The sequence below is a fragment of the Salmo salar genome, chromosome ssa17 (assembly GCF_905237065.1).
Source record: "Salmo salar chromosome ssa17, Ssal_v3.1, whole genome shotgun sequence".
Taxonomy (NCBI): domain Eukaryota; kingdom Metazoa; phylum Chordata; class Actinopteri; order Salmoniformes; family Salmonidae; genus Salmo; species Salmo salar.
The window spans coordinates 26,797,374-26,821,000 of NC_059458.1; the positions used below are offsets into that span (position 1 = coordinate 26,797,374).

At 43.2% G+C, this 23,627-nt stretch overlaps 4 protein-coding genes across 6 annotated transcripts in view; 2 read left to right on the top strand and 2 right to left on the bottom strand.

Annotated features, from left to right (window-relative positions):
- The first annotated feature begins 579 nt into the window (after positions 1–579).
- Positions 580–4,169, top strand: LOC106575771 (vesicle transport protein SFT2B). The gene is made up of 8 exons (XM_014152449.2): positions 580–828; positions 1,059–1,148; positions 1,446–1,531; positions 1,763–1,844; positions 2,120–2,155; positions 2,313–2,371; positions 2,914–2,943; positions 3,281–4,169. Exons 1-8 carry the CDS (start codon positions 766–768, stop codon positions 3,318–3,320), a joined length of 486 nt encoding a protein of 161 aa, XP_014007924.1. The 5' UTR covers positions 580–765; the 3' UTR covers positions 3,321–4,169.
- Positions 4,170–8,460: 4,291 nt separating this feature from the next.
- LOC106575777 (T-box transcription factor 19) lies at positions 8,461–12,928 on the top strand. Its single transcript, XM_045700392.1, has 4 exons — positions 8,461–8,872; positions 10,293–10,557; positions 12,417–12,551; positions 12,863–12,928. Exons 1-4 carry the CDS (start codon positions 8,643–8,645, stop codon positions 12,926–12,928), a joined length of 696 nt encoding a protein of 231 aa, XP_045556348.1. The 5' UTR covers positions 8,461–8,642.
- A 5,581-nt stretch (positions 12,929–18,509) lies between these two features.
- LOC106575760 (IQ motif containing B1) lies at positions 18,510–19,627 on the bottom strand. The gene is made up of 5 exons (XM_045700393.1): positions 19,537–19,627; positions 19,387–19,486; positions 19,151–19,314; positions 18,670–19,015; positions 18,510–18,522 (listed from the first exon to the last, which is right to left on the bottom strand). Exons 1-5 carry the CDS (start codon positions 19,610–19,612, stop codon positions 18,510–18,512), a joined length of 699 nt encoding a protein of 232 aa, XP_045556349.1. The 5' UTR covers positions 19,613–19,627.
- Positions 19,628–23,392: 3,765 nt separating this feature from the next.
- The window catches only part of LOC106575759 (coiled-coil domain-containing protein 14), a 19,373-nt gene continuing 19,138 nt past the window's right edge, over positions 23,393–23,627 (bottom strand). For all 3 annotated transcript variants that reach the window (XM_045699277.1, XM_045699276.1, XM_045699279.1), the window contains one exon: positions 23,393–23,627. This exon is cut by the window's right edge and continues 702 nt beyond it. In XM_045699277.1, the coding sequence (XP_045555233.1) occupies positions 23,483–23,627 (145 nt within the window). In that variant the 3' untranslated portion in view covers positions 23,393–23,482.

Genomic DNA, 23,627 nt, shown 5'->3' on the forward strand with positions numbered 1-23,627 from the left:
CCTAGAACTGGACCCAACCTCTCACAACTGCATGTAGCTGGAAAGAACTGCCTAGACAGAACTACAACGAACCGGGGCGATTTACCCAGAACTGACGAGAGCCGGTGAAGAATTGCAGAAAAACACTCAGAACTGCCTAGCGTTGTAATGATCCGTGCAGAACTGCTTAGATAAGGACAGAACTTATCCCTTAAATCTCTGAATCTAGAGTGCTGTGCTGAGAGAGCGACCTCTGTATTCCCCAAAATCCCAATAATCCAGTATCTTTTAAAATTGTTTGTGTGATAGTGTATGAGTGAAATGTATGGATGTTTTTCCCAAGGTGTTTTACTTATAAGAATCGATTCAACGTGTTTTATTTCAAGATTTTGTTTGTTTAGTCAAATAAGGGCATTTACATTATTTACATTGTATCCCATCCACGTCTTTGTTTTCCCCTAGTCATTGAATAAAATACTTGGTTGTTCTAATTGTAAAATGTATACTAAGTTGTATCATCTTTATTACTGTGTACTCCTGTGAAGGTTTCCACCACAAATATAAGGCTCTGCTGCCCCCTTTTGTGATTGTGGTACTGCAGTTAGCCCCAGCCCGCCTCGTCTCCGTGGTTACACACTGGCGGAAGTTACCGCAATCCACCTGTTGCACTTCGAACAGCAAAAGTACCTCGACAAAATCGATATTTGGCCTTGTTAAAAACTAAGCCAATCGAAGCCACGGGAAAGTTCTAGAACTAGTAGCTACATTCTATCCGTGTCAACTTTAATGGACAAACTAAAGAAAGTTTTGAGTGGCCAAGATAACAATGATGACGGCGACATATTGCAAGTAGGTACGTTTTCTAGCTAGCTAGCTACTGTATGTAGTTAGCTAATATGTTGTTTTACCCTAAATAATATCTAGTTAAGTTTGGATTTATCGCTAAGCATGCTTTATCTACGTTACGAGTATAGTTGCTTAGCATAACATAGTAACGTTAGCTAGAAACACTTGTCTAGCTAGGTCAATGATGATGTTTTCTAGCTATGTTGTTTCTAAATGGTCCGGTGTTGAAACAGGCGGCGAACCAAGCCTCCACCCTGGGCTGGGGCACGCGCATGAAGGGCTTTATCGCGTGTTTCGTGCTCGGGGTCTTGTGTTCCATTCTGGTGAGTCGTCATCTCTCTCCCATCATTTCAGCATTGCGCTGACTGTCAATGACGTGTGTCACTCAGTTGTGATTCCCAAACCTCTCTCAGTAAGCCAGTACACACAGATATGTATTTATTCCAGAAAGTATGGAGGGGTTGATCTCGGAGAAATTAAAATCTGTGCATAGAGGTCTAGACACTAAGGGCAAGTTGATCGTGTCTACAGTAGAATAGGAGTCATTTGGGACCAATTGATAGTGTCTACAGTAAAATAGGGGCCGACGCTAAATTGTTCATCCTCTCACCTGGTGGCAGGGGACATGCTTGCTGTGGATTCCAAGGGTTGGTCTGATTCTGTTTGCCGTGCTGTACACATTCGGCAATGTTGCCTCTCTGTGCAGGTGAGTAGAGCGTTGTTGAGTGTGAGTGGGTGTATGTGTGGCTTATGTGGGAATTTACAAAACAGTTAGGCCTATTTTATTGTATCCCTGGGACCCTCCCCAGATCAAAGCTGACATTGTCCTTGTCCAGTTTAACACCTAAGGTGCACATGATACAGCAATCAAATGTGTAGTGCATTTGAACATTACTACAATAAAGTAAGTTTAGTAAAATAATGTGTGTATTCTCAGCACTATGTTCCTGATGGGACCCCTTAATCAGCTGAAGAGGATGTGTGCCAAAGAAAGAGCGCTGGCCACAGCTATCATGCTGGTGAGACCACACAACACACACACACACACACACACACGTTTGTTTTACTATCCTTGTGGGGACCAAAACACGTATTCCCTTTCAAAATGCTATTTTCCATAACCCTAACTCCTAATTCTCACCCTAATTGTAACCCCTAAGCCTAAAATAGCTCTTTTTCTTGTGGGGACCAACAAACTATCCCTAGGACTTCTGGTCCCAACAAGGATAGTAAAACCAAAAAAACACTGTTTTTCTGTTCATTAATTACATGCTGATTGTCTCTCTCCTGACAGACCTGTCTGGTGCTAACTATGTGTTCTGCTTTCTGGGTGAGTAGAACAGACACATGATACATATCCTGCACCTGTTGTGTTATCAAATGCCTGCAGGCCTTTTTAGCTAGTATGTTACTCATTAAAACTTTGTCTTACATTGTTCTACCTCAAAGTATATCTGAGTCCTGAGTGCTTCTCTCTCTCTCTACAGTGGAAGAATAATGGTCTAGCCTTACTCTTCTGTATTCTACAGTTTCTGGCCTTCGCTTGGTGAGTGGCGCACACACACACATACGTGCTTGAGTAATCTCCTTCCTTTAGTGTGTGTTTGTGTGGTATTACATCCCTACAGTCTGCAGTCTTAGTGACACACACGCACACACACACACACAGAGTTGTTCTGTGCTGAGGGCTTTTTGGCAGGCAGCTCAATGCCAGGTCCTTATTTGTAACTGAAAACAGAGTAATTATGGCCATAGCTTTTAGCCTGGCTAATCACACACGACTAATGCAGCTATCTTTGTTCTCTCAAGCACCTCCTTCACAAAGACAGGAGATGCATACACACACACTCTCTCTCTCTCTCTCTTGCCCACATACACACACACAGGGGTACACACAGATGTGCAATTAGTTTACAGACATACATAAACACTATTAAAATAACTTACACTGTAACACAACAAACACTCATGCATAAACTCTGTTTTCACAGACTCTCTGCCACTGACACATTTCAGATAAAGACCTTTTACAGCCCTTTGCTGTGTGTGATGTATGACGCTGACTTATGCTATACTTCTGTGTTTCAGGTATGGCCTGTCCTACATTCCATTCGCAAGGTGAGTGTTGGTTTACAGTAACTGCCGGTCCACCTCTGTCCGTAGCCTTAACTGCCGGTCCACCTCTGTCCGTAGCCTTAACTGCCGGTCCACCTCTGTCCGTAGCCTTAACTGCCGGTCCACCTCTGTCCGTAGCCTTAACTGCCGGTCCACCTCTGTCCGTAGCCTTAACTGCCGGTCCACCTCTGTCCGTAGCCTTAAGTCCTATTCACAGTATTACATCTTCCCTTCCCATTCAGTGATAGTTCAGTCCTAAAGCAAAGGCTTTTGAAGTTTTTGAAACTTGACTTTGGAGTGTTTATTCTTTTACTAATTATTATTGTTTGTTTGTTCACAGGGATGCCGTGATAAAGGCCTTCTCTGTCTGTCTGAAGTGAGGCTACAAACCTCCCTTTCGCTCTCCCTCTGAGGGGTTATGATGTGTGTGTTTGGGGGTTGGCTAAAGCCCTCAACTCTCTGGCAAACACACAGACTCCACACAGGTGTGCTGGACTGGTGCCCACTGAGTAAACACTCGTCAGCGAATGCTTTCCAGAGTAGAAGTGTAACTGAGGTATGATGTTGTGTAGAGGAATCTGTTTGTGAGGGATGCCTTATCTTCTCTGTGGGTGTGTGTGGTGTCAGTGTCCCTTTTAAGGTCGGTGTATATGTGCATTTTGTGTGTTTTTCTACATGGTGAGTCCAGCTCCTCTTAATTTACTGTAGGTGGAGGGTCAATGCACCACCTCTGTCATTTCTCTAACTGTAAATCAAACCAGACCAAAACTATTCAGATCTATGTTTAGGTGCCAACATGGTGTGTCTTCACTAGTTATTTGTGCTGTAGGGGTTTATTTACATGTGTTCACAATGTACAGTTGACTACTGATCATTTCACCTGCTCAGGTCTGGAAATCTGTACAGTCAGATGACCTTTTGCACCTCATCCCAAGTGCACTTACCAGGAGTCTGACTCTAAGGTCCTGCTGTTAAACGTTCTTCTAGCTGGATAGATATACAGTTGAAGTGGGAAGTTTACATACACTTAGGTTGGAGTCATTAAAACTCATTTTTCAACCTCTCCACAAATTTCTTGTTAACAAACTATAATTTGAGCAAGTCAGTAAGAACATCTACTTTGTCCATGACACGAGTCATTTTTCCAACAATTGTTTACAGACAGATTAGTTAACTTATAATTAATTCACTGTATCACAATTCCAGTGGGTCAGAAGTTTACATACACTAAGTTGACTGTGCCTTTAAACAGCTTGGAAAATTCCAGAAAATGATGTCATGGCTTTAGAAACTTCTGATAGGCTAATTGACATCATTTGAGTCAATTGGAGGTGTACCTGTGGATGTATTTCAAGGCCTACCTTCAAACTCAGTGCCTCTTTGCTTGACGTCATGGGAAAATCAAAAGAAATCAGCCAAGACCTCAGAAAATACATTGTAGATCTCCACAAGTCTGGTTCATCCTTGGGAGCAATTTCCAAACGCCTGAAGGTACCACATTCATCTGTACAAACAATAGTACGCAAGTATAAACACCATGGGACCAAGTGGGCCGTCATACCGCTCAGGAAGGAGATGCGTTCTGTCTCCTAGAGATTAATGTACTTTGGTGTGAAAAGTGCAAATCAATCCCAGAACAACAGCAAAGGACCTTGTGAAGATGCTAGAGTAAACAGGTACACAAGTATCTATATCCACAGCAAAACGAGTCCTATATCGACATAACCTGAAAGGCCCTCAGCAAGGAAGAAGGCACTGCTCCAAAACCGCATAAAAAAGCCAGACTACAGTTTGCAACTGCACATGGGGACAAAGACTGTACTTCTTGGACAAATGTCCTCTGGTCTGATGAAACAAAAATAGAACTGTTTGGCCATAATGACCATCGTTGAGTTTGAAGGAAAAAATGGGAGGCTTGCAAGCCAAAGGACACCATCCCAAACGTGAATCACGGGGGTGGCAGCCTCATGTTGTGGGGGTGCTTTGCTGCAGGAGGGACTGGTGCACTTCCCAAAATAGATGGTGTCATCAGGGAGGAAAATTATGTGGATATATTGAAGCAACATCTCAAGACATCTGTCAGGAAGTTAAAGCTTGGTTGCAAATGGACAATGACCTCAAGCATACTTCCAAAGTTGTGGCATTATGGCTTAAGGACAACAAAATCAAGGTATTGGAGTGGCCATCACAAAGCCCTGACCTCAATCCCATAGAACATTTTTGGGCAGAACTGAAAAAGCATGTTTGAGCAAGGAGGCCTACAAACCTGACTCAGTTACACCAGCTCTGTCAGGAGGAATGGGCCAAAATTCACCCAACTTATTGTGGGAAGCTTGTGGAAGGCTACCCAAAACGTTTGACCCAAGTTAAACAATTTAAAGGCAATGCTACACTCAATTAGTATTTGGTATGTAAACTTCTGACCCACTGGGAATATGATGAAAGAAATAAAAGCTGAAATAAATCATTCTCTCCACTATTATTCTGACATTTCATATTATTAAAATAAAGTGGTGATCCTAACTGACCTGAGACATGGAATTTTTACTAGGATTAAATGTCAGGAATTGATCAAAACTGAGTTGAAATGGATTTGGCTAAAGTGTATGTAAACTTCCGACTTCAACTGTACATGCTGAAAAAAAGAAGGGAAGAACTGCTTCAAGTGCTCCTGAATCTTTCACCTTTTATTTAAAACGTCTGTTTTTGTTTTAGTTATTTTTATTTCAACTCTGTTTCCGGGTAAACATATCTAACTGCTGTTTTCACAGTTGCATGGTTAATTAGTAGTACTATAGACAATTTAGGTTATTTTTTTTCACAGGTATTTTGGTTTACATTTCTGTGTTTTTATCATTTCTGGGGGACTTGGTTATTTTATTTCAATAATGTTTCTTGTAAACACTTCTCTTTAACTGCTGTTTTAACTCTTTCATGGTTAGTACTATAGCTGTTTTCTGGGCAGAATTAAAATATACATTCTGGCTTCAGCATGCCCTAGTCACGACCATTAAAAAACCCTCTCACTGGGGCTGTGTGACTTATGTTAACTTGCAAAAAAGAAATGCCTTACTTCACATGATTTAAACCAGGGAATCACAGCTTTTTTATATATATACTGTACTACTGTAACTCCCCTGAGTGGCCTCTGTTTCATAAAACCCTCCCTATAGATGGTTGTTTCATCTGCAGAAGAACATGTATGATGCTATTAAACACTTGTTTTATAGAATAACATATGTTCTATATTCAGGATACATTGTTTTAGGACTATGGTTAGTCTACTTGTCTAATATGAGCGCAGGTAGTTACAGGTTTGGAATAACTACTTTTTAAATCACGATTGTTTTTGTACCATCTGGAATCCATTCAACACTAATGTTTTACAGGGTAACGATCATTTAGCGATGTTGTAGGCTAATAATGTATGACTATGAATCATGTTTCATGTGTTCTTGTCCTGTTTGTGTGACACCATTTTACAACAGAAATAAACATTTTCAAACTATATTGTGGAGTGTTTTTAATGTGCAAGAGTGAGCGAGTTGTACCACCTGTTTTGCCTTCCTTGGCTTTGTATTTTCTGATGGGGTCTCACTGGGGTCACAGCCACACACACAAACGCATTCCTTGTACAAAAGGTCTAAGGTGTGTATCGTGGGATTATGATTTGGTGCGTTTACCTGTGCTTTGCTTCCCACCTTTTGATATTTGCCTCGCGCTCAGTTAACGACGCTCCTTTATGCGTTTTAAATCAGTAAAGCCCCTAATCTCCGCTCGCCGCCCGCCGCTGATTAAAAAAAAACTTTCTCCAAACACACACACCGCTGCAGCTGCGAGCTCACAAGGCCGTTCGGTCACACCGCCAGCTCGCGGGGATCGGGTGTCGCTATAGGAGCCCTTCTGGACACTGACCGTTCCGTGTGCTCTTGTTCTTCCCTCCTCGGGTGGGGCACGGAGCTTCCACTGTGCACAAATTAGTTGAATCGACAGCAGTTCGAGAGCTTGGTTCTACCTGAAAAATATGATTCTGAGATAATTGGCTTTAAAGTTCTGAACCCTCATTGGTTGGAATGGTGTCAGAAATAAATAGTATTATTTTGAACTGAACATGTCATGAGGTATTTAGACTACTGTATATGTAGAGACCATTGAACTGAACATGTCATTGAGGTATTTAGACTACTGTATATGTAGAGACCATTGAACTGAAGAAGCCTGTGTCAATAACTACATGTTAAATAAATGCAGATACAACCGTATAGTCCCAAACTGTAGATTTGTTTAGACAACACACACTAGGCTACATTAGTGTAGTCCACATGGACTGGTCTCTGAGCCAAGTAGGTCGTCAGACCAAGAGTAGAGGGAAATGTTCTGGGAAGCATTTTACGTTTTCAGTCGTTCAAACTTTAACAACATAGTTTCCATTGTATATGCTTAAGAGCAGGAACTTGAATTATTATCCGAAAAAATAGCCGTATGAAAATACCTAGGCTATATTTAATTTTCTTCAGAAGCTTTTCTGTCGTTTTGGAAGAGAGGGAGGCTTGTTCAGTCCGTGCGCTAAAAGCATCTAATTCCACTCCTTGCCAGGAGCGCCGGTAGTTAGACCATTAACCGTAGTCACGGATAATGATTTATATAATAAGGCTATAGGCCCACGACAGCGACGTTTGTCTTTTTGTGGAATTGTGATCATTCCGAACGGAAAAGCCAGTCAACTTGTCTTCTGACCCCCTCCGGCATGGTCCTTCGCTATCCATGGTGCTGAAAGTGTGCGCCTGAAAAGTCATCATGCTGACAAAAGTGGTCAAATAGGCGTGTGGTATTTCAATGCAAGTTGAGAGAGAGAGAGACTGGTATTATGGCCTGAAGACTTAAAGGGGCTATCCTTAGCCTAGTTGAAACAATAACAAACCCAGGTTTGGAATAAACACTTTTTAAATCACGATTGTTTTTGTACCATCTGGAATCCATTCAACACTGCCTCTGTTTTGGTAAAAAGCTGAGGGATGTGCCTGGGAAATGTAACCACGCTCAAATTCATAGACGAAGCTATGGATGCAAGGACTGATCATCCAATATATACAAATTGTAGTTGTAAGCATGCTTTCAGGCTATAGGCTACAGTGTTTGTTTACATTTACAATGTTTACAAGCTTAAAGTTTGGGTTATGTTGAGGTTTTACCAGTTGAACTAAGCTTATAAGGCATTTACACGTTATGTTCTTCAAGAATCAATGGGGTATGTAACATTCATTTATAAGTCCACAATTAGATTTAGCAACTGCAGATTGACCCTTTAAAGTCTAGGCTAGCTCATCAAAAAACTCTCTTTTCCTCTCTCTCACTCCCTCTTCCTCTCTCTCGCTCTTCCTCTCTCCGTCTGACAAATGACGCTCTATAAATGGTAAATTAGTGACAGTTGATCACATGACCGTCCGGCCGAACCTGTCTTGTGCTCTGCACCAGTGTCGCATTGATTTTCAACTGCAGTTTCTAATCCTCATGGCTAAAACCCCCACATGGGAATTCATTTGTTTTGTTTCAATTTAACCGATTCTAACTACGTTTTTTTCCTCATTACCTGCTCACTCTATTTGCGAGTAAGATATTTGTTTTAACTAACTTTAAACTTTCCTTAGAGAAAACATCAGTCTTATTTGAGAGGTAGCCTTTAACCTTGTTGAGGTCCCCAAATGAAGGTTGAGGGTTTAGCTGAGGGCAGGGCTGTGGGTACCCCCTGCCCTGGTCCTGCCAGCCAGTGCTGTATCTCGCGACTGCTAAGCGTGGTGGAGAGCGAGTTGCAAGCGGGGCGCGAGAAGGGAGACCCCACCGAGAAGCAGCTGAAGGTGACGCTCGAGGAAGCGGAACTGTGGCGGAAGTTTAAGGAAGTCACCAATGAGATGATAGTCACCAAGAGCGGCAGGTGAGCTCGAGCTAATTATAATTTTTTTACCTTTATTTAACTAGGCAAGTGAGTGAAGAATTCTTATTTACAATGACGGCCTACACCAAACCCGGACAACGCTGGGCCAATTGTGCGCCGCCCTATGGGACTCCTAATCACGGACTGGATTCGAACTGGGGTGTCTGTAGTGAAGCCTCCAGCACTGAAATTCTGCGCCTTAGACCGCTGCGCCACTCGGGAGCCCCAGATAGTGAGATAGACGAGAATTTTTGAATAGTCAAAAATATTTTATTGATCCTCAACCGCAAGAGGACATTTATTGAGGAGAGGAGATTCGCAGACAAACATACAGACAATACCAAATGCAAGTTTCAGGTGTTTGGTCATTTGATCACCCATTATATGTTTCCACCCATTGCTAAATTCATTTTATGAACGCATGCAGCATAATTCAAACCTATATTAAAACCTATATTTCTCTGTCACACATATCATTCTAAAACTTCTAACACGTATGTTATATTAGAGGGCTTTGAATCAATTACCCAATTAAGAGACCATTCGATTTCAATTGATAATTCCATTTTCAATTACGCACTTCTGCCAAAACGCATCTTGATCGAATCTTTTAATTCAGCCCTTTTTTCAACTTCAGCTTTGTGTGAAATGTATATAGGCCTAGCTATTGCTCTATTCCTATATAATCATTACGATTTCATAAGAATTAGATCCAAACGAAAACGATTAATTACATAGGCCTATCTGTAATTAAGACCAAGTGCTATTGAATAATATTAGTTATTTAGGAATAGGCAGAACATTTTTTTCATGTCATTAATTAACATTTGATATGTTAATAGTCTATTTGATTCGTCTACAATACATTAGTTTGGAACACTGTTCCAAAAATCCGACTGCAAACCTCGACAAGCTGGTTATTACTGGCTATATTTATCGCCACATTCTTAAATTAAGAAAATATATTAGTTAAAAAAAATCTGCATTCTATACTTAGTATTGCCCGTAGTGTATCGGACGGTTTCATAGATTTTTCTGGCGCATGGCCACTTTTGTGCCGACCCTCCCATGCTCTGAGGGGCGGCTTGACCGGTCCACCGCGCGCTGTAGTGGCAGGTCAGCTCACCTGGTGGGTGTCTGTCCATTTACACGTTGGCCACTTCAGAACGTTTTTATTGGGGGAAAACAAAAAATAATTTAATAAAAGTAAAATGAGTCAGAAAAAAAGTAAAAAAAAGTCTGAAACAGCGAGTTTAGAGTTGGAGTGTGTGTGTGTGTGTGTGTGTGTGTGTGTGTGTGTGTGTGTGTGTGTGTGTGTGTGTGTGTGTGTGTGTGTGTGTGTGTGTGTGTGTGTGTGTGTGTGTGTGTGTGTGTGTGCATACTGCGTGCCTGTGTATGTGTATTAATTTGTGTGTTCCAGGCGGATGTTTCCGGTGCTGAAAGTGAGTGTATCGGGTCTGGACCCCAACGCCATGTACTCCTTCCTGCTGGACTTCCAGCCAGCTGACAGCCACCGCTGGAAGTACGTTAACGGGGAGTGGGTTACAGCCGGTAAACCGGAGCCTGTCGGTAATGGTTGTGTGTACATCCATCCCGACTCACCCAACTTCGGAGCCCACTGGATGAAGGCACCTGTCTCCTTCAGCAAGGTCAAACTCACCAACAAGCTCAACGGAGGTGGACAGGTAGAGCACACACACACACACACACACAGACACAGTCCGTCCATAGTCTCTAGCTTTATCTACAGTTCTACTAAAATAAAATATATAAATAGACAGAAACATAATGTTCCCCGTCCTTCCTCCTCTAGCAGTAGACTGCTAACCACTCTCCAATTTTCCTTTCTCAGGTGGTCTTCCTTGTATGCAGCGGGTGAATTAAAGGCCAGCTAGACTACATTTACACAGGCAGTCCAATTCTGATATTTTTTTATAATTGGTCTTTTGTCCAATCAGATCAGCTCTTTTGCCAACAATTGGGAAACATTTCAGAATGTGGCTGCCTGTGTAAATGCAGCTCTATATCTGCAGTGGAGGGGCCCTTCTGTCATGGATCTTTTCATAATCCTTGTCTTTCCTCTAATCTCTGTTTGTTCCCCTGAAAAGCGAAACATCAAGTGTGCACTTATACAATTAGTGCCCTGCTTAGGGCCCCTCTCCTTGCCCACTTCACTCCATGGCCCCTGTCTCCACGGGAACCAGATAAACAGCTCTTAATTGGCTCTCGGAGGTTTAATGCACTTCCTGCTGAGAGCTGCCCACTCCAGGAGGCCCTCCAGGGGCCACACACATACGTGCATGCACACGCACACACTTACTGCTGTGATCTGCCAATTTTTTTCATGGTATTTACATGAACCCATAACCCAAACAAACAAACACAGACACGGATGCACACACACACACACACACACACACACACACACACACACACACACACACACACACACACACACACACACACACACACACACACACACACACACACACACACACACACACACACACACACACACACACACACACACACACACACCTCTGACTGGCAGGTAATGTGGTGTTGGCATTGGGTCCGGTAAAGAAGAGTCGAGGCATAATTAAATAATTGCAGTGGTTAGTTGTACATTATGGTAATTACCTGTGTTTTTTTTACTATGCAAAATTGATTTTCCATCAGTCCTTCAGATGTTTTATAGAGAGATGGAGGCAAAAACAGCATATTTAAAAAGCCCACACACACTCCAACTAGAGTGAGTACACACACATGCACTCGCAAACAAAAACAACACACACACACACACACAGACAGACAAACAGACAGACAGACAGACAGACAGACAGACAGACAGACAGACAGACAGACAGACAGACAGACAGACAGACAGACAGACAGACAGACAGACAGACAGACAGACAGACAGACAGACAGACAGACAGACAGACAGACAGACAGACAGACAGACAGACAGAGAAATAGAGAGAGACACAGACAGAGAGACAGAGAGAGAGAGAGAGAAAGAGAGACACACAGACAGCGAGAGAGAAAGAGAGACAGACAGAGAGAGAGAGAGAGAGAGAGAGACCCTGGGCAGCTGGTTGGTGTGAAAGGTGAAGCTAAGCTCCCAATTAGAATAAAAAACAGTTTGTTTTGTCCTCTCTCTGAGGGCTGTAATTGGTTAATTGGTGGAGTGAGGGATTGAGAGAGAGATAGAGAGAGAACGAGAGACTAGATTTTGTGCTAGAACGGACAGTACTGAAATAATATTGTAACTGTCATAATGTAGGCCTGCCCAGGTTTATGAGTTGTACCTACTCTCTTTCTTTCTCTTTCTCTCCCTCTCCATTCTCTTCTTTCATCCCCCCTTCTCGCTCTATTTCTCTCCTCTCCTCTCCTCTCCTCTCCTCTCCTCTCCTCTCCTCTCCTCTCCTCTCCTCTCCTCTCCTCTCCTCTCCTCTCCTCTCCTCTCCTCTCCTCTCCTCTCCTCTCCTCTCCTCTCCTCTCCTCTCCTCTCCTCTCTTCCCCCATCCCTCTCTCCCTCCAGATCATGTTGAACTCTCTCCATAAGTATGAACCTCAGCTCCACATTGTGAGAGTGGGCGGAAGCCACCGAATGGTCACTAACGTCTCTTTCAGCGACACACAGTTCATCGCTGTCACTGCCTACCAGAATGAAGAGGTGACTGGTCTCACACACACACACACACACACACACACACACACACACACACACGCACACGCACACGCACACGCACACGCACACGCACACGCACACGCACACACACGCACACAAGCAAGCGCATTCACACACATACACACACAAACAAACACTGTCTACTTGAAAGATTGAGTCGCTACTGGTACGTAATATCAACTGTCATTGAATCAGCGTCATCATCCAGAGTTCACGATTAAACTTCTTGATTAAGCCAGAGCTCCTAAAAATTTCTGTATGTTACAGTCAGTAACATTGTTTATTTCCCTCTGAAGATCACCGCTCTGAAGATCAAATACAACCCCTTCGCTAAAGCTTTCCTGGATGCCAAAGAGAGGTAAGGCCTCATCTGTACCTGCTAGGGTCTCCCACCAGGATATCGCTATGATATTACTGCATGTTAGCATTAGCTTGTCCCATTATGATATCACTGAGGGCTAGCGTTAGCTCCTGAAACGGTAAGCGATTAGCGGGTCGTTATTAGCTGTTTAAAGCCTAGTTCACCATCTCTATGTGAGGCTTGTTGAAGAGGCAGTGTGAAGTGTGTGAGAGAAACTGGAGCTCCTATCACGCGCGTGCACACACACACACACACACACACACACACACACACACACACACACACACACACACACACACACACACACACACACACACACACACACACACACACACACACACACACACACACACACACACACACACACTACCTTAGCTGTTTACACATATTTGCTAACACAATTAACATGGTTAGCACAGGTCTCACACTAGTCACTGTAATGCTGTATCTCTTGCTTCTTTGAATCGCACCAGTTCACAGAGTGAACTCATATAGGTTATCATTGAATTATTCTCTTTGCAGGAACCACCCGAACAGTCCATTGGAGTCCCCATTTGATAGCCATATGGGAATTCAACACTGTGAGTGGGCCTTTAGGAATAATTTGATTCAAATTGAATTATTTGAATCTACTAAATAACAATAATAAACTTTTAAAGCGTGTGTGTTTCCTCTTCCCATAGGTGGTTGGTTTCTGTCTAACCCAGACTCGCTGTGTTCTGGTGGGGGTCCTAGCTTCCCCTATAGTGGGGGTCTGCCTCTCGCCCCCCCTCATGGGTACAAGCACTACCCCCCCAGGCCAGCTCCCTACCCCACCCCCTACCTGCCGCACCGCACGCACACTTCTGGTGAGACACACCGCCATCTCGCCAGCTCTCTCTTCCAAATCCTTTTTTAACTTCAGTTTAAAAATGAAGCTATCACACCAGCCTGACCTCTTCCCTTGTCCCTCTCATTCTCCGCTCCTCTGTCTCGTTCTCCTCATCACCCTCATCTCTAACCCCCCCTCCAGTCTCTCTGTCTGAGGGGCTACAGGTGTTGTCTGGGGGTCCTGATGGCTGGTCCAGTGTCTCCTCCCCCGGCCCCTCCTCCTCAGCCCTACACGTGACCACACCCTCCTCACCCCCGTCCACCAATAGCAGCAGGTACGACACGAAAACATAGATATAGAATAAGTAGAATAAGACATGATATAGCTCTTTAGAATCTACAGAGTTTTTGTTTATAAAGCAAGGTGTGTGTCCTCAGTCAGTACCCTTGTTTGTGGACGGTTGGGCGTACAGACGGGAGTCCTGCCTCTTCTCCCTGCGCCCAGCTTCACGGACCAATCAACAGCGAGAGCCACCCACAGCCACCCAATCACATCCGGCTGGGCGGGCCCGGTTGGCCACCTGTCTCCACCCATTCCTTCTAACAAACTATGTGATTGGTCGATGCCCACACGGGCATGATCAGTACTGCCCTGGGACCCGGCTCGGGAAGCCCTTTAATGAACACATCTTAGATAATAGGCGTTCCTCTGCCCAGGCGTTGACAGATGTTACATCTTCTGGAAAGGTATTTTCAGTATCAGCTAACCACATCATATTTCATAGTAATCTGATGCCCGACAACACAGTCGATGACGTAGCACTGAACCACTGGTTGATGAATGCAACGTCTGAGCAGGGGAAGGCGACCAACGTGTGTGTGTGCATGTGATGCCATACAAATGTGTTAGTGTGTGTGCACCTCAAAAAAACCAAGGCCTAGACTCAATCAGATCAAGCGTTAACCGGCGATAGCAGACACCTGCGGATGTTTTGGCGTTGCTGGAGGTGGAACTGCGTTGGAGCTGTCAAATCGGTGAGCAGCTGCTCTTGCGATCATTGTCACGAAGCCACACTGTCCCACTCGCGTTAGAGGTTCAGAGGGAGAAAGTGTAGGCTGTATAGAAATAATGACGTTCACATTGAAAACCATTTAACCAAAAAGTTTCTATCATCATAATGGAGGTGTAGATCACATCTCACATTCCACTGTTCTGACTTAGAAACAAGGCTGCATGGGATTTCTGTTCATGCAACTCCGTGCAGCCAATGGCGATGTCCGCTTTAGGTATAATGCCAGGAGCTGCTTGTGGATTTGAGAGATTCTAACGCAGTCCTACTTCCGGCACCGCAGAAACGACCGCTACGTAACGCAGTCCTACCTCCGGCACCGCCGAAACGACCCCAACGCAGATGTTGGATGAAGTGGATCTGATTGAATAGAGCCCTAAATGTCTCTGCCTGCTTTCAAATGACTTATCATTCTGTTTGTGGTTCAGCCCTGACAGACTAACTCTGGGCCCTGGTAGACTAACTCTGGGCCCTGGGCCCTGACAGACTAACTCTGGGCCCTGGGCCTTGACAGACTAACTCTGGGCCCTGGGCCTTGACAGACTAACTCTGGGCCCTGGGCCCTGACAGACTAACTCTGGGCCCTGGGCCCTGACAGACTAACTCTGGGCCCTGGGCCTTGACAGACTAACTCTGGGCCCTGACAGACTAACTCTGGGCCCTGGGCCTTGACAGACTAACTCTGGGTCCTGGGCCCTGACAGACTAACTCTGGGCCCTGGGCCTTGACAGACTAACTCTGGGCCCTGGGCCCTGACAGACTAACTCTGGGCCCTGGGCCCTGACAGACTAACTCTGGGCCCTGGTAATAAGATATGTAAAACTGCCATTCTGTAAGCTTTATGATAATGTTTCTGTCTGATAAATGCTGTTCATTGTAAAACGCTGAAAATAAACACTGGCCAATCAAATCTTTCTGGTGTGTGTGTTTTCTGGGTGTGTGTAATAACATAATGACTGTTGGAGTTGGGTAGTCACTCTGGACACACTATTAACACAATTTCAGCACTGGCATGTGAGTTGTTGGACAACAAATAAAAACTCCACTTATCAAAATGACTGAAAGTCTCCACAGTCAGGACACACAATGGCATAATAGTAGAAAAGTACAAACTTTAATGCAGACTTCTGTACACAAAATTGCTTTACAATTCCTTAGACTGAAAGTCTTCCTTAAGGGACTAAGGGACCAGCCATACAGAGGCCGGTGAAAAGACCACTGCAGTAACACACCTGATTCAACTAACCACCGTCCAGACTGAAACCAGTGATTGGTTGAATTCCAGAGCAGGTTTGACGTCATAGTGACATTATTACAACAGCCCTATGACAATGTTATAATAGCGTTACAATACTGTTGTGGAACAATGTTGTCAGCTTCCTCCTAAATACAGTGAGTCTGTGTGGGCAGACTTTGATTCTAGACAGGTGATGTCACCATCTCCCAGTATCTTCCACCACGGCAGGCGACCGGCCTGGAGCAAGGCATTGTGGGATTGCCGGGCGCGGGCAGCTACAGGGGCAGAGCGACTCCTGAACACGTCACAGTCGGTTGCTGTGGCGACACTGAGTGAGGGGGCATCTAAGAGAGAAAGATGGATGAAGGGAGAGAAAGAGGGAGAAAGAGAGATTGGTGTGTGTGTGTGTGTGATACCTACTCAGCAGTAGTTCCAGGTCAGTGTTGATCTGTGCCAGCAGGGCGTGTGTGTGTGTGTGTGTGTGTGTGTGTGTGTGTGTGTGTGTGTGTGTGTGTGTGTGTGTGTGTGTGTGTGTGTGTGTGTGTGTGTGTGTGTGTGTGTGTGTGTGTGTTCTCTCATCTCTGCCTCTCTCCCCTGTAGATGCTGGAGCAGCAAGGCTTGGGTCTGAGCATGGAGCTCCCTACTGCCCTCTAGAGACACCACAGAGGACTACACACAGAGAGAGATCATTACACACAGAGAGAGATCATTACACAGACACAGAGAGAGATCGTTACACAGACACAGAGAGAGATCGTTACACACACACAGAGAGATCATTACACCCACTGAGAGAGATCATTACACACACAGAGAGAGATCATTACACACACAGAGAGAGATCATTACACAGACACAGAGAGAGATCGTTACACACACACAGAGAGATCATTACACAGAGAGAGATCCGTTACACAGACAGAGAGAGATCATTACACAGACAGAGAGAGATCATTACACAGACAGAGAGAGATCATTACACAGACAGAGAGAGATCATTACACAGACAGAGAGAGATCATTACACACACAGAGAGAGATCATTACACACACAGAGAGAGATCATTACACAGACAGAGAGAGATCATTACACACACAGAGAGAGATCATTACACACACACAGAGAGAGATCATTACACACACAGAGAGAGATCATTACACACACAGAGAGAGATCATTACACAGACAGAGAGAGATCATTACACCCACAGAGAGAGATCATTACACACACAGAGAGAGATCATTACACAGACAGAGAGAGATCATTACACACACAGAGAGAGATCATTACACACACAGAGAGAGATCATTACACACACAGAGAGAGATCATTACACACACACAGAGAGAGATCATTACACACACAGAGAGAGATCATTACACACACAGAGAGAGATCATTACACACACAGAGAGAGATCATTACACAGACACAGAGAGAGATCATTACACAGACAGAGAGAGATCATTACACCCACAGAGAGATCGTTACACACACACAGAGAGATCATTACACAGAGAGAGAGAGATCCGTTACACAGACACAGAGAGAGATCATTACACACACACAGAGAGAGATCGTTACACACACACAGAGAGATCATTACACAGAGAGAGAGAGATCCGTTACACAGACACAGAGAGAGATCATTACACACACACAGAGAGAGATCATTACACACACACAGAGAGAGATCTGTTACACAGACACATAGAGAGATCATTACATTCTCTTGACTCTCTGTCTCTGCTGTAACAGGTAGCGTGTGTGTACCTGGGGACAGTAACTATAGTTGTTTCTGATGGAACTCTCTCCTGACTCTCTGTCTCTGCTGTAACAGGTAGTGTGTGTGTACCTGGGGACAGTAACTATAGTTGTTTCTGATGGAACTCTCTCCTGACTCTCTGTCTCTGCTGTAACAGGTAGTGTGTGTGTACCTGGGGACAGTAACTATAGTTGTTTCTGATGGAACTCTCTCCTGACTCTCTGTCTCTGCTGTAACAGGTAGTGTGTGTGTACCTGGGGACAGTAACTATAGTTGTTTCTGATGGAACTCTCTCCTGACTCTCTGTCTCTGCTGTAACAGGTAGTGTGTGTGTACCTGGGGACAGTAACTATAGTTGTTTCTGATGGAACTCTCTCCTGACTCTCTGTCTCTGCTGTAACAGGTAGCGTGTGTGTACCTGGGGACAGTAACTATAGTTGTTTCTGATGGAACTCTCTCCTGACTCTCTGTCTCTGCTGTAACAGGTAGTGTGTGTACCTGGGGACAGTACTTTGTATGGAACTCTCTCTGACTCTCTGTCTCTGCTGTAACAGGTTTTACCTCTCTCGTAACAGGTAGTGTGTGTGTACACACACACACACACACACACACACACACACACACACTGAACTGTCTGGAATTATTATGATCTTATTTAACCTTTATTTTGACAGGAAGTCATGCTGAGACCAACATCACTTTTACAGATGAGCCCTGGAATTACAAAAAATATACACATAAATACAAAACAGAGATACAAAACACGATCATAGTTCGGTGAAAAAATAAAGCCCCCCCACACACACACACACACACACACACACACACACACACACACACACACACACACACACACACACACACACACACACACACACACACACACACACACACACACACACACACCTGAAGCTCCTCTGCAGTGATCTGACAGCTCTGGGCAGACTCTTCACTCTCCTCCTGGTCTGATAGGATCTCCACGCTGCCTGGATGACACACACCGCTCTCACACACTCCTCTGGCCACGTCTGATAACACAGAGAGAGTGTAAGGCACGCACACACACGAACAACAACAAACACACTATATTTTACCTCTGTGTGATCAGCTGGTTTGGGGACTTCTCTGTGCAGCAGCTTTATCAGTTGGTCCACTTCCTCATCGAAGCCCCGCCCCCTCCATTCTCGACCAATCATGCCCTCCAACCCTGCAACACACAAGCCATAAAAAACATCAAGATTGCTTTAAAAGCATATAAAGCATATAAAGCATATAAAGTTAACCCATGAAAAAAAAAATATACATATTGTAACCTGGAAATATGCAAACCCCACCCCCTGACCTTTGAACCTGTGGATGATAAGCTGCAGGGCGGATTCTTGTTGCCGGGCAACCAGGAGGAGCGTCCTAATTGCTGCCCCTCCCACAGCAGGGTTGGATGTGTGAGCCATGACGTCATCCAGAATCACAGACAAGGGGCCTTTTCCCAAACCTGCCACTAACTCACTACAGAGAGACAGCGGGTAATGAATTTAATTGATATGTGTGTGTGTGTGTGTGTGCGTGGTGCTATGCTACCTGTTAGCTGTCAGAAGCTGATGCCACAGTGACACACACACGGTTCCCACTCTCTCCTCCTCACTCATTAACATCCTCTCATAGTGGTCTGACTGCAGGACTGAGAGAGAGAGAAGAGGGGTCTGTTTGGTAACGGACGTTAGATCTCACCTTGTGTGGCCAGGTGACCATGGGCTTTCAGAAGCCAACACACAGAGTCCATCACCTTCCTGAAGAAACGAAACATCTCAGGCTGCCCATTCCCCTACAGAGAGAGATATGATGTCACTAGACATATTTTTGTTGAGGACATTCCAAACTTCAAAAAAACGTTATGCCCCTTACCGCCAAAGCTCTGTTTATCAGCCGACTGGCCAATGACAGCAGGCTGTCTGTGACGGACGGGAGCAGAAGGCCTCAGTGTCTCCGCCCAGGTCCACACCCACACAGCAGGAGCTAAAGGAGTTTGCATATGCACACAAAGAAATCAATGTCAAATCACTACTACAGATATATGACCCCCACCCTCATAGATCTGCTTGCATCAATTATTATTCCATCCCATCAGTTCTATCAGGGCCTTGTAGTAGTATCTGGGGTAGGTAGTCCGTTGGTAGTGTCTAGGCCTGTTTGTTTTAGTGCAGAGTAACAGTCAACACAGATTTTGTTATTCCTTGTTGTGGTTCTGTGGTTCAAGATCCTAAAATCGTACCTGAGAATTTCTGCCAACTGATTGGCAGTTGCGTAGCCTCCTTCAACTTTGGCATAGTTCAGTTTGAGGGCGTCTCCTGCGCAGTATTGAAGAATGCCATGGCTGAACAAGGAGTTTTTGAACGCACCCAACTCTCTATCGTCTTGGACAGATATCCTATTCAGAATATCTTCAACGTCGAAAAATAAGGAATGATTGTTAGTCGGGTATCAGGAATAACACACACGTGCAAGCAAAGTAAAATAACACGTTTTTCAATGTAAAAAGGTTAGCTAACTAAATGACCTTGTAATTTTGAGAGAACTTGAGGAACCTTTTGCTCCGGATTAATGTTTGTGCTCGCGCCCAGTGCCCGTAGCCCGGCATCCTAGCGAGACTCATCGCGAGTTTATTACAGTAATCTTTCGCTCGCAGATCTGAAGTATAAAACCATATACAAAATTGACGAGCTACATTATTCTTCGAATGAAACCAGACACGATTAAGTTGAAATCTATTTTCGTGCTCTCTTGTTGCCACAAGCACTGACGGGGAAGCTTCATTTGTTTCTTCAATTTCTTTTTGCAGGGTAATAAAATGTGGTGTTTTGTTTGTAATTTTGGGAATATGAAATTTGGCCAAAAGAATAATGAAATTAATTACATAAAAAATGTTCAGCTTATTTCTATCGTAAGTAAAGAATCCAAGCAGCACATCTCTCCTTAATTAACAGTGTAAAATCTTCATAAATGTGTTCAATTATACATCTACTGATGTCTTGCCACAGTTTTCTTACATGAATAAAATGCCAAAAAAGATCCAACACTGTTTCTTGGTGGTCATTACAAAAGGAGTAATTTGAGTTTATGTTTTTTTTTTACTTCTTCATATAGTGGTTGGCAGGATAATATTTATAAATAATTTGAAAAGAAACGTCGTTCATTTTGTTAATAAGTAGGTATGTGTGTGGCAACATTCACACTTTTTTCCCAACAGACATAATCAATAAAACCATTCCAATAAGGCATGACATAAGGGACAGATATAACATCCTGTTGAAACAAGGCTTGTATAGCTCTGTTGTTGTTGGATGGACTAAAAGAAAAACTAATCTTAGGATGCTTCCTTTTAAGGTTAGTCAGGTCTTGACACGTTCCTGAATAATAAAGCAACACCTGAGGGAAAGGCATCTAAAACAATTGCAAAATATTGAGGTGTTACAGGGATCTTGTAAAGTGATAAGAATTCCTGATAATTAAGTAAAAGACCCTCTGCATTTACAAGTTGGCTCACCAATAGGATATTATTTACCAGTTGGCTCACCAATAGGATATTATTTACCAGTTGGCTCACCAATAGGATATTATTTACCAGTTGGCTCACCAATAGGATATTATTTACCAGTTGGCTCACCAATAGGATATTATTTACCAGTTGGCTCACCAATAGGATATTATTTACCAGTTGGCTCACCAATAGGATATTATTTCGGAACCAATATTCTAAAAACCAAAAAGTATTTTTATACAATATGTCCCGATTATTCCATATATAATATCTGTGTGGAGAACAACTATGATAAATTAAGGACCATAACAAGAAAACCTGCCGATGAAAAGCAGAACATTTCACCGGAACTTTGTAAATATTATAATTGCAAACCAACATGAAGTTAAGGCCACCAAAAGTAGAGAAGACATGATGAGGAATAAAGTTTCACATAGAAGTGGGTCTTCTTAGGAATTGTTTTATCCAATTGATCTTAAAAGTATTATTTAAGGTAGGAATGTCCAGAAAATTCATCCCACCATACTCATAAGTGTTCATTACATCAGTTTTCCTAATGTAATGTGTACGGTTTCTGAACAGAAAGTCGAAAAGCATCTGGTCTATCTCCTTCCTTATTTTATCGTCAAGATATAAAGATAGAGCGCCATGTTAGTCTAGACCTTCAGCCTTGGTTATTAGGACTCTTCCTTTTAAGGATAAGTCCCTCTGTAGCCATTGATTTAGCTTCTTCTTGGGTTTTTTAATAAGAGCGTTAAAATTTAGTAAGCCTCTAGACTTCTGATCCTTAGTAATGGTTATGCCTAAATATGTAAGTTCTTATTTTACTGGAATACCATAATATGAAGGTGTCACACAATCTTTGACTGCCATGAGTTCACATTTATTAATGTTAAGATATAGACCAGACGCTTTGGAAAAGGATTCTATCACATCGATCGATATGGGAATCTGACTAGGGTCTTTCAGAAAAAGTGTAGTATCTTCACCCAGCTGGCTTATAATCATTTCTTTACTAGCTATGGAAATACCTTGTACAGGACTATTATTTAAAGAATTTGTAAGAAGTTGGGTGATTAATAAAAATAGATACAGTGATTGGACAACCTTGCCTAATTCCTCTCTTTTACTGAAATCTAGGTGAGGTGCCATGTTTCAGTTTGATAGAGTTGTTACCATTCGGATAGAGTCTTAATAGCTTTACAGAAAAAATCCCAAAGCCACATTTCTCAAGGGAGTGGAAGAGGAACTGATGCTCAACTGTGTCAAATGCTTTATAAAAATCTAAAAATAATATGAAGCTATCCTCGGTTATTAGGTCTGAGTAGTCAAGTATGTCTAATACTAGTCTGATATTGTTAGAAATATGTCTGTTCCGCATAAAGCCAGACTGTGTTTCATCAATGATTGCATCCAGGACTTCTTTCATTCTTTTTGCAAGTAGTAAGGCTAATATCTTCTAGTCATTATTAAGAAGACAAAATGGACACCAGTTATGGAATGAGCAGAACTTCTTTTTTAGGCATCAGTGTTATTAACCCTTGACTCATTGTAGGAGGGAGAACATTGTTTTTAATACATCATATTTCCTTCTCCCTTAATTCAAATGACGGGTTGGTTTAGCAACAAAAACGGACACGTGCTCAACTATGGGGCAAAAGAGATAGGGTTGGCATAGATTGTTGATAACATGTCAACTATATTTCGTCTCCAATGTTTATTGAAACCATAAATTAAGTTGTACAATGAGCACTTGTCTCTCAAATACACCATTAGTTGTTGGTTAGCTAGCTAGGGGAGTTTAGCCATATTAGCATTGACGTGACATCAGTCAAAACATATCAAAACATGGTATAAAAACAAATACAACTAGCTGAGATGAGCCGCTTACAATTCCCCACATGGCAGTTTCTTGTCATTGTTGCTATGTGGCCATCCAGAATCACAACACATGTCCTTCTCCCCCATTGAAGCGTGTGCTTTGTTTTCCTGAAGTTCTCAGGTAACCCGTCTTTAAAGTAAAGAATAAATAGTAACAAATAAAAAATAAATATTTTATTTCCCATTTTATTCAAATAAAGTACAATTAAAAAGAAACCTAGAAAAAGACATTGGTTATTTTATTACATTGGAATAGATTCAGACTACTTCACTGTGTGTGTGTGTGTGTGTGTGTGTGTGTGTGTGTGTCTTGAGGTCCTGCTTTATAGTTCTCTGCAAGCTGGCAATGCTGGCGTCCAGAGCGGCCAGCCCGTTCCGGAACTCCTGTTCGTCACGCGTGTCA

Coding starts and splice junctions, on each gene's coding strand:
- LOC106575777 (XM_045700392.1), top strand. CDS start 8,643: ATGAAGGTTGAGGGTTTAGCTGAGGGCAGGGCTGTGGGTACCCCCTGC. Junction 8,873..10,292: donor ATAGTCACCAAGAGCGGCAG/GTGAGCTCGAGC, acceptor TGTGTGTTCCAG/GCGGATGTTTCCGGTGCTGA. Junction 10,558..12,416: donor AGCTCAACGGAGGTGGACAG/GTAGAGCACACA, acceptor CTCTCCCTCCAG/ATCATGTTGAACTCTCTCCA.
- LOC106575760 (XM_045700393.1), bottom strand. CDS start 19,612: ATGTTTCGTTTCTTCAGGAAGGTGATGGACTCTGTGTGTTGGCTTCTG. Junction 19,487..19,536: donor TGGTCACCTGGCCACACAAG/GTGAGATCTAAC, acceptor TCTCTCTCTCAG/TCCTGCAGTCAGACCACTAT. Junction 19,315..19,386: donor CAGCTTCTGACAGCTAACAG/GTAGCATAGCAC, acceptor GTCTCTCTGTAG/TGAGTTAGTGGCAGGTTTGG.
- LOC106575771 (XM_014152449.2), top strand. CDS start 766: ATGGACAAACTAAAGAAAGTTTTGAGTGGCCAAGATAACAATGATGAC. Junction 829..1,058: donor ATGACGGCGACATATTGCAA/GTAGGTACGTTT, acceptor GTGTTGAAACAG/GCGGCGAACCAAGCCTCCAC. Junction 2,372..2,913: donor CAGTTTCTGGCCTTCGCTTG/GTGAGTGGCGCA, acceptor TCTGTGTTTCAG/GTATGGCCTGTCCTACATTC.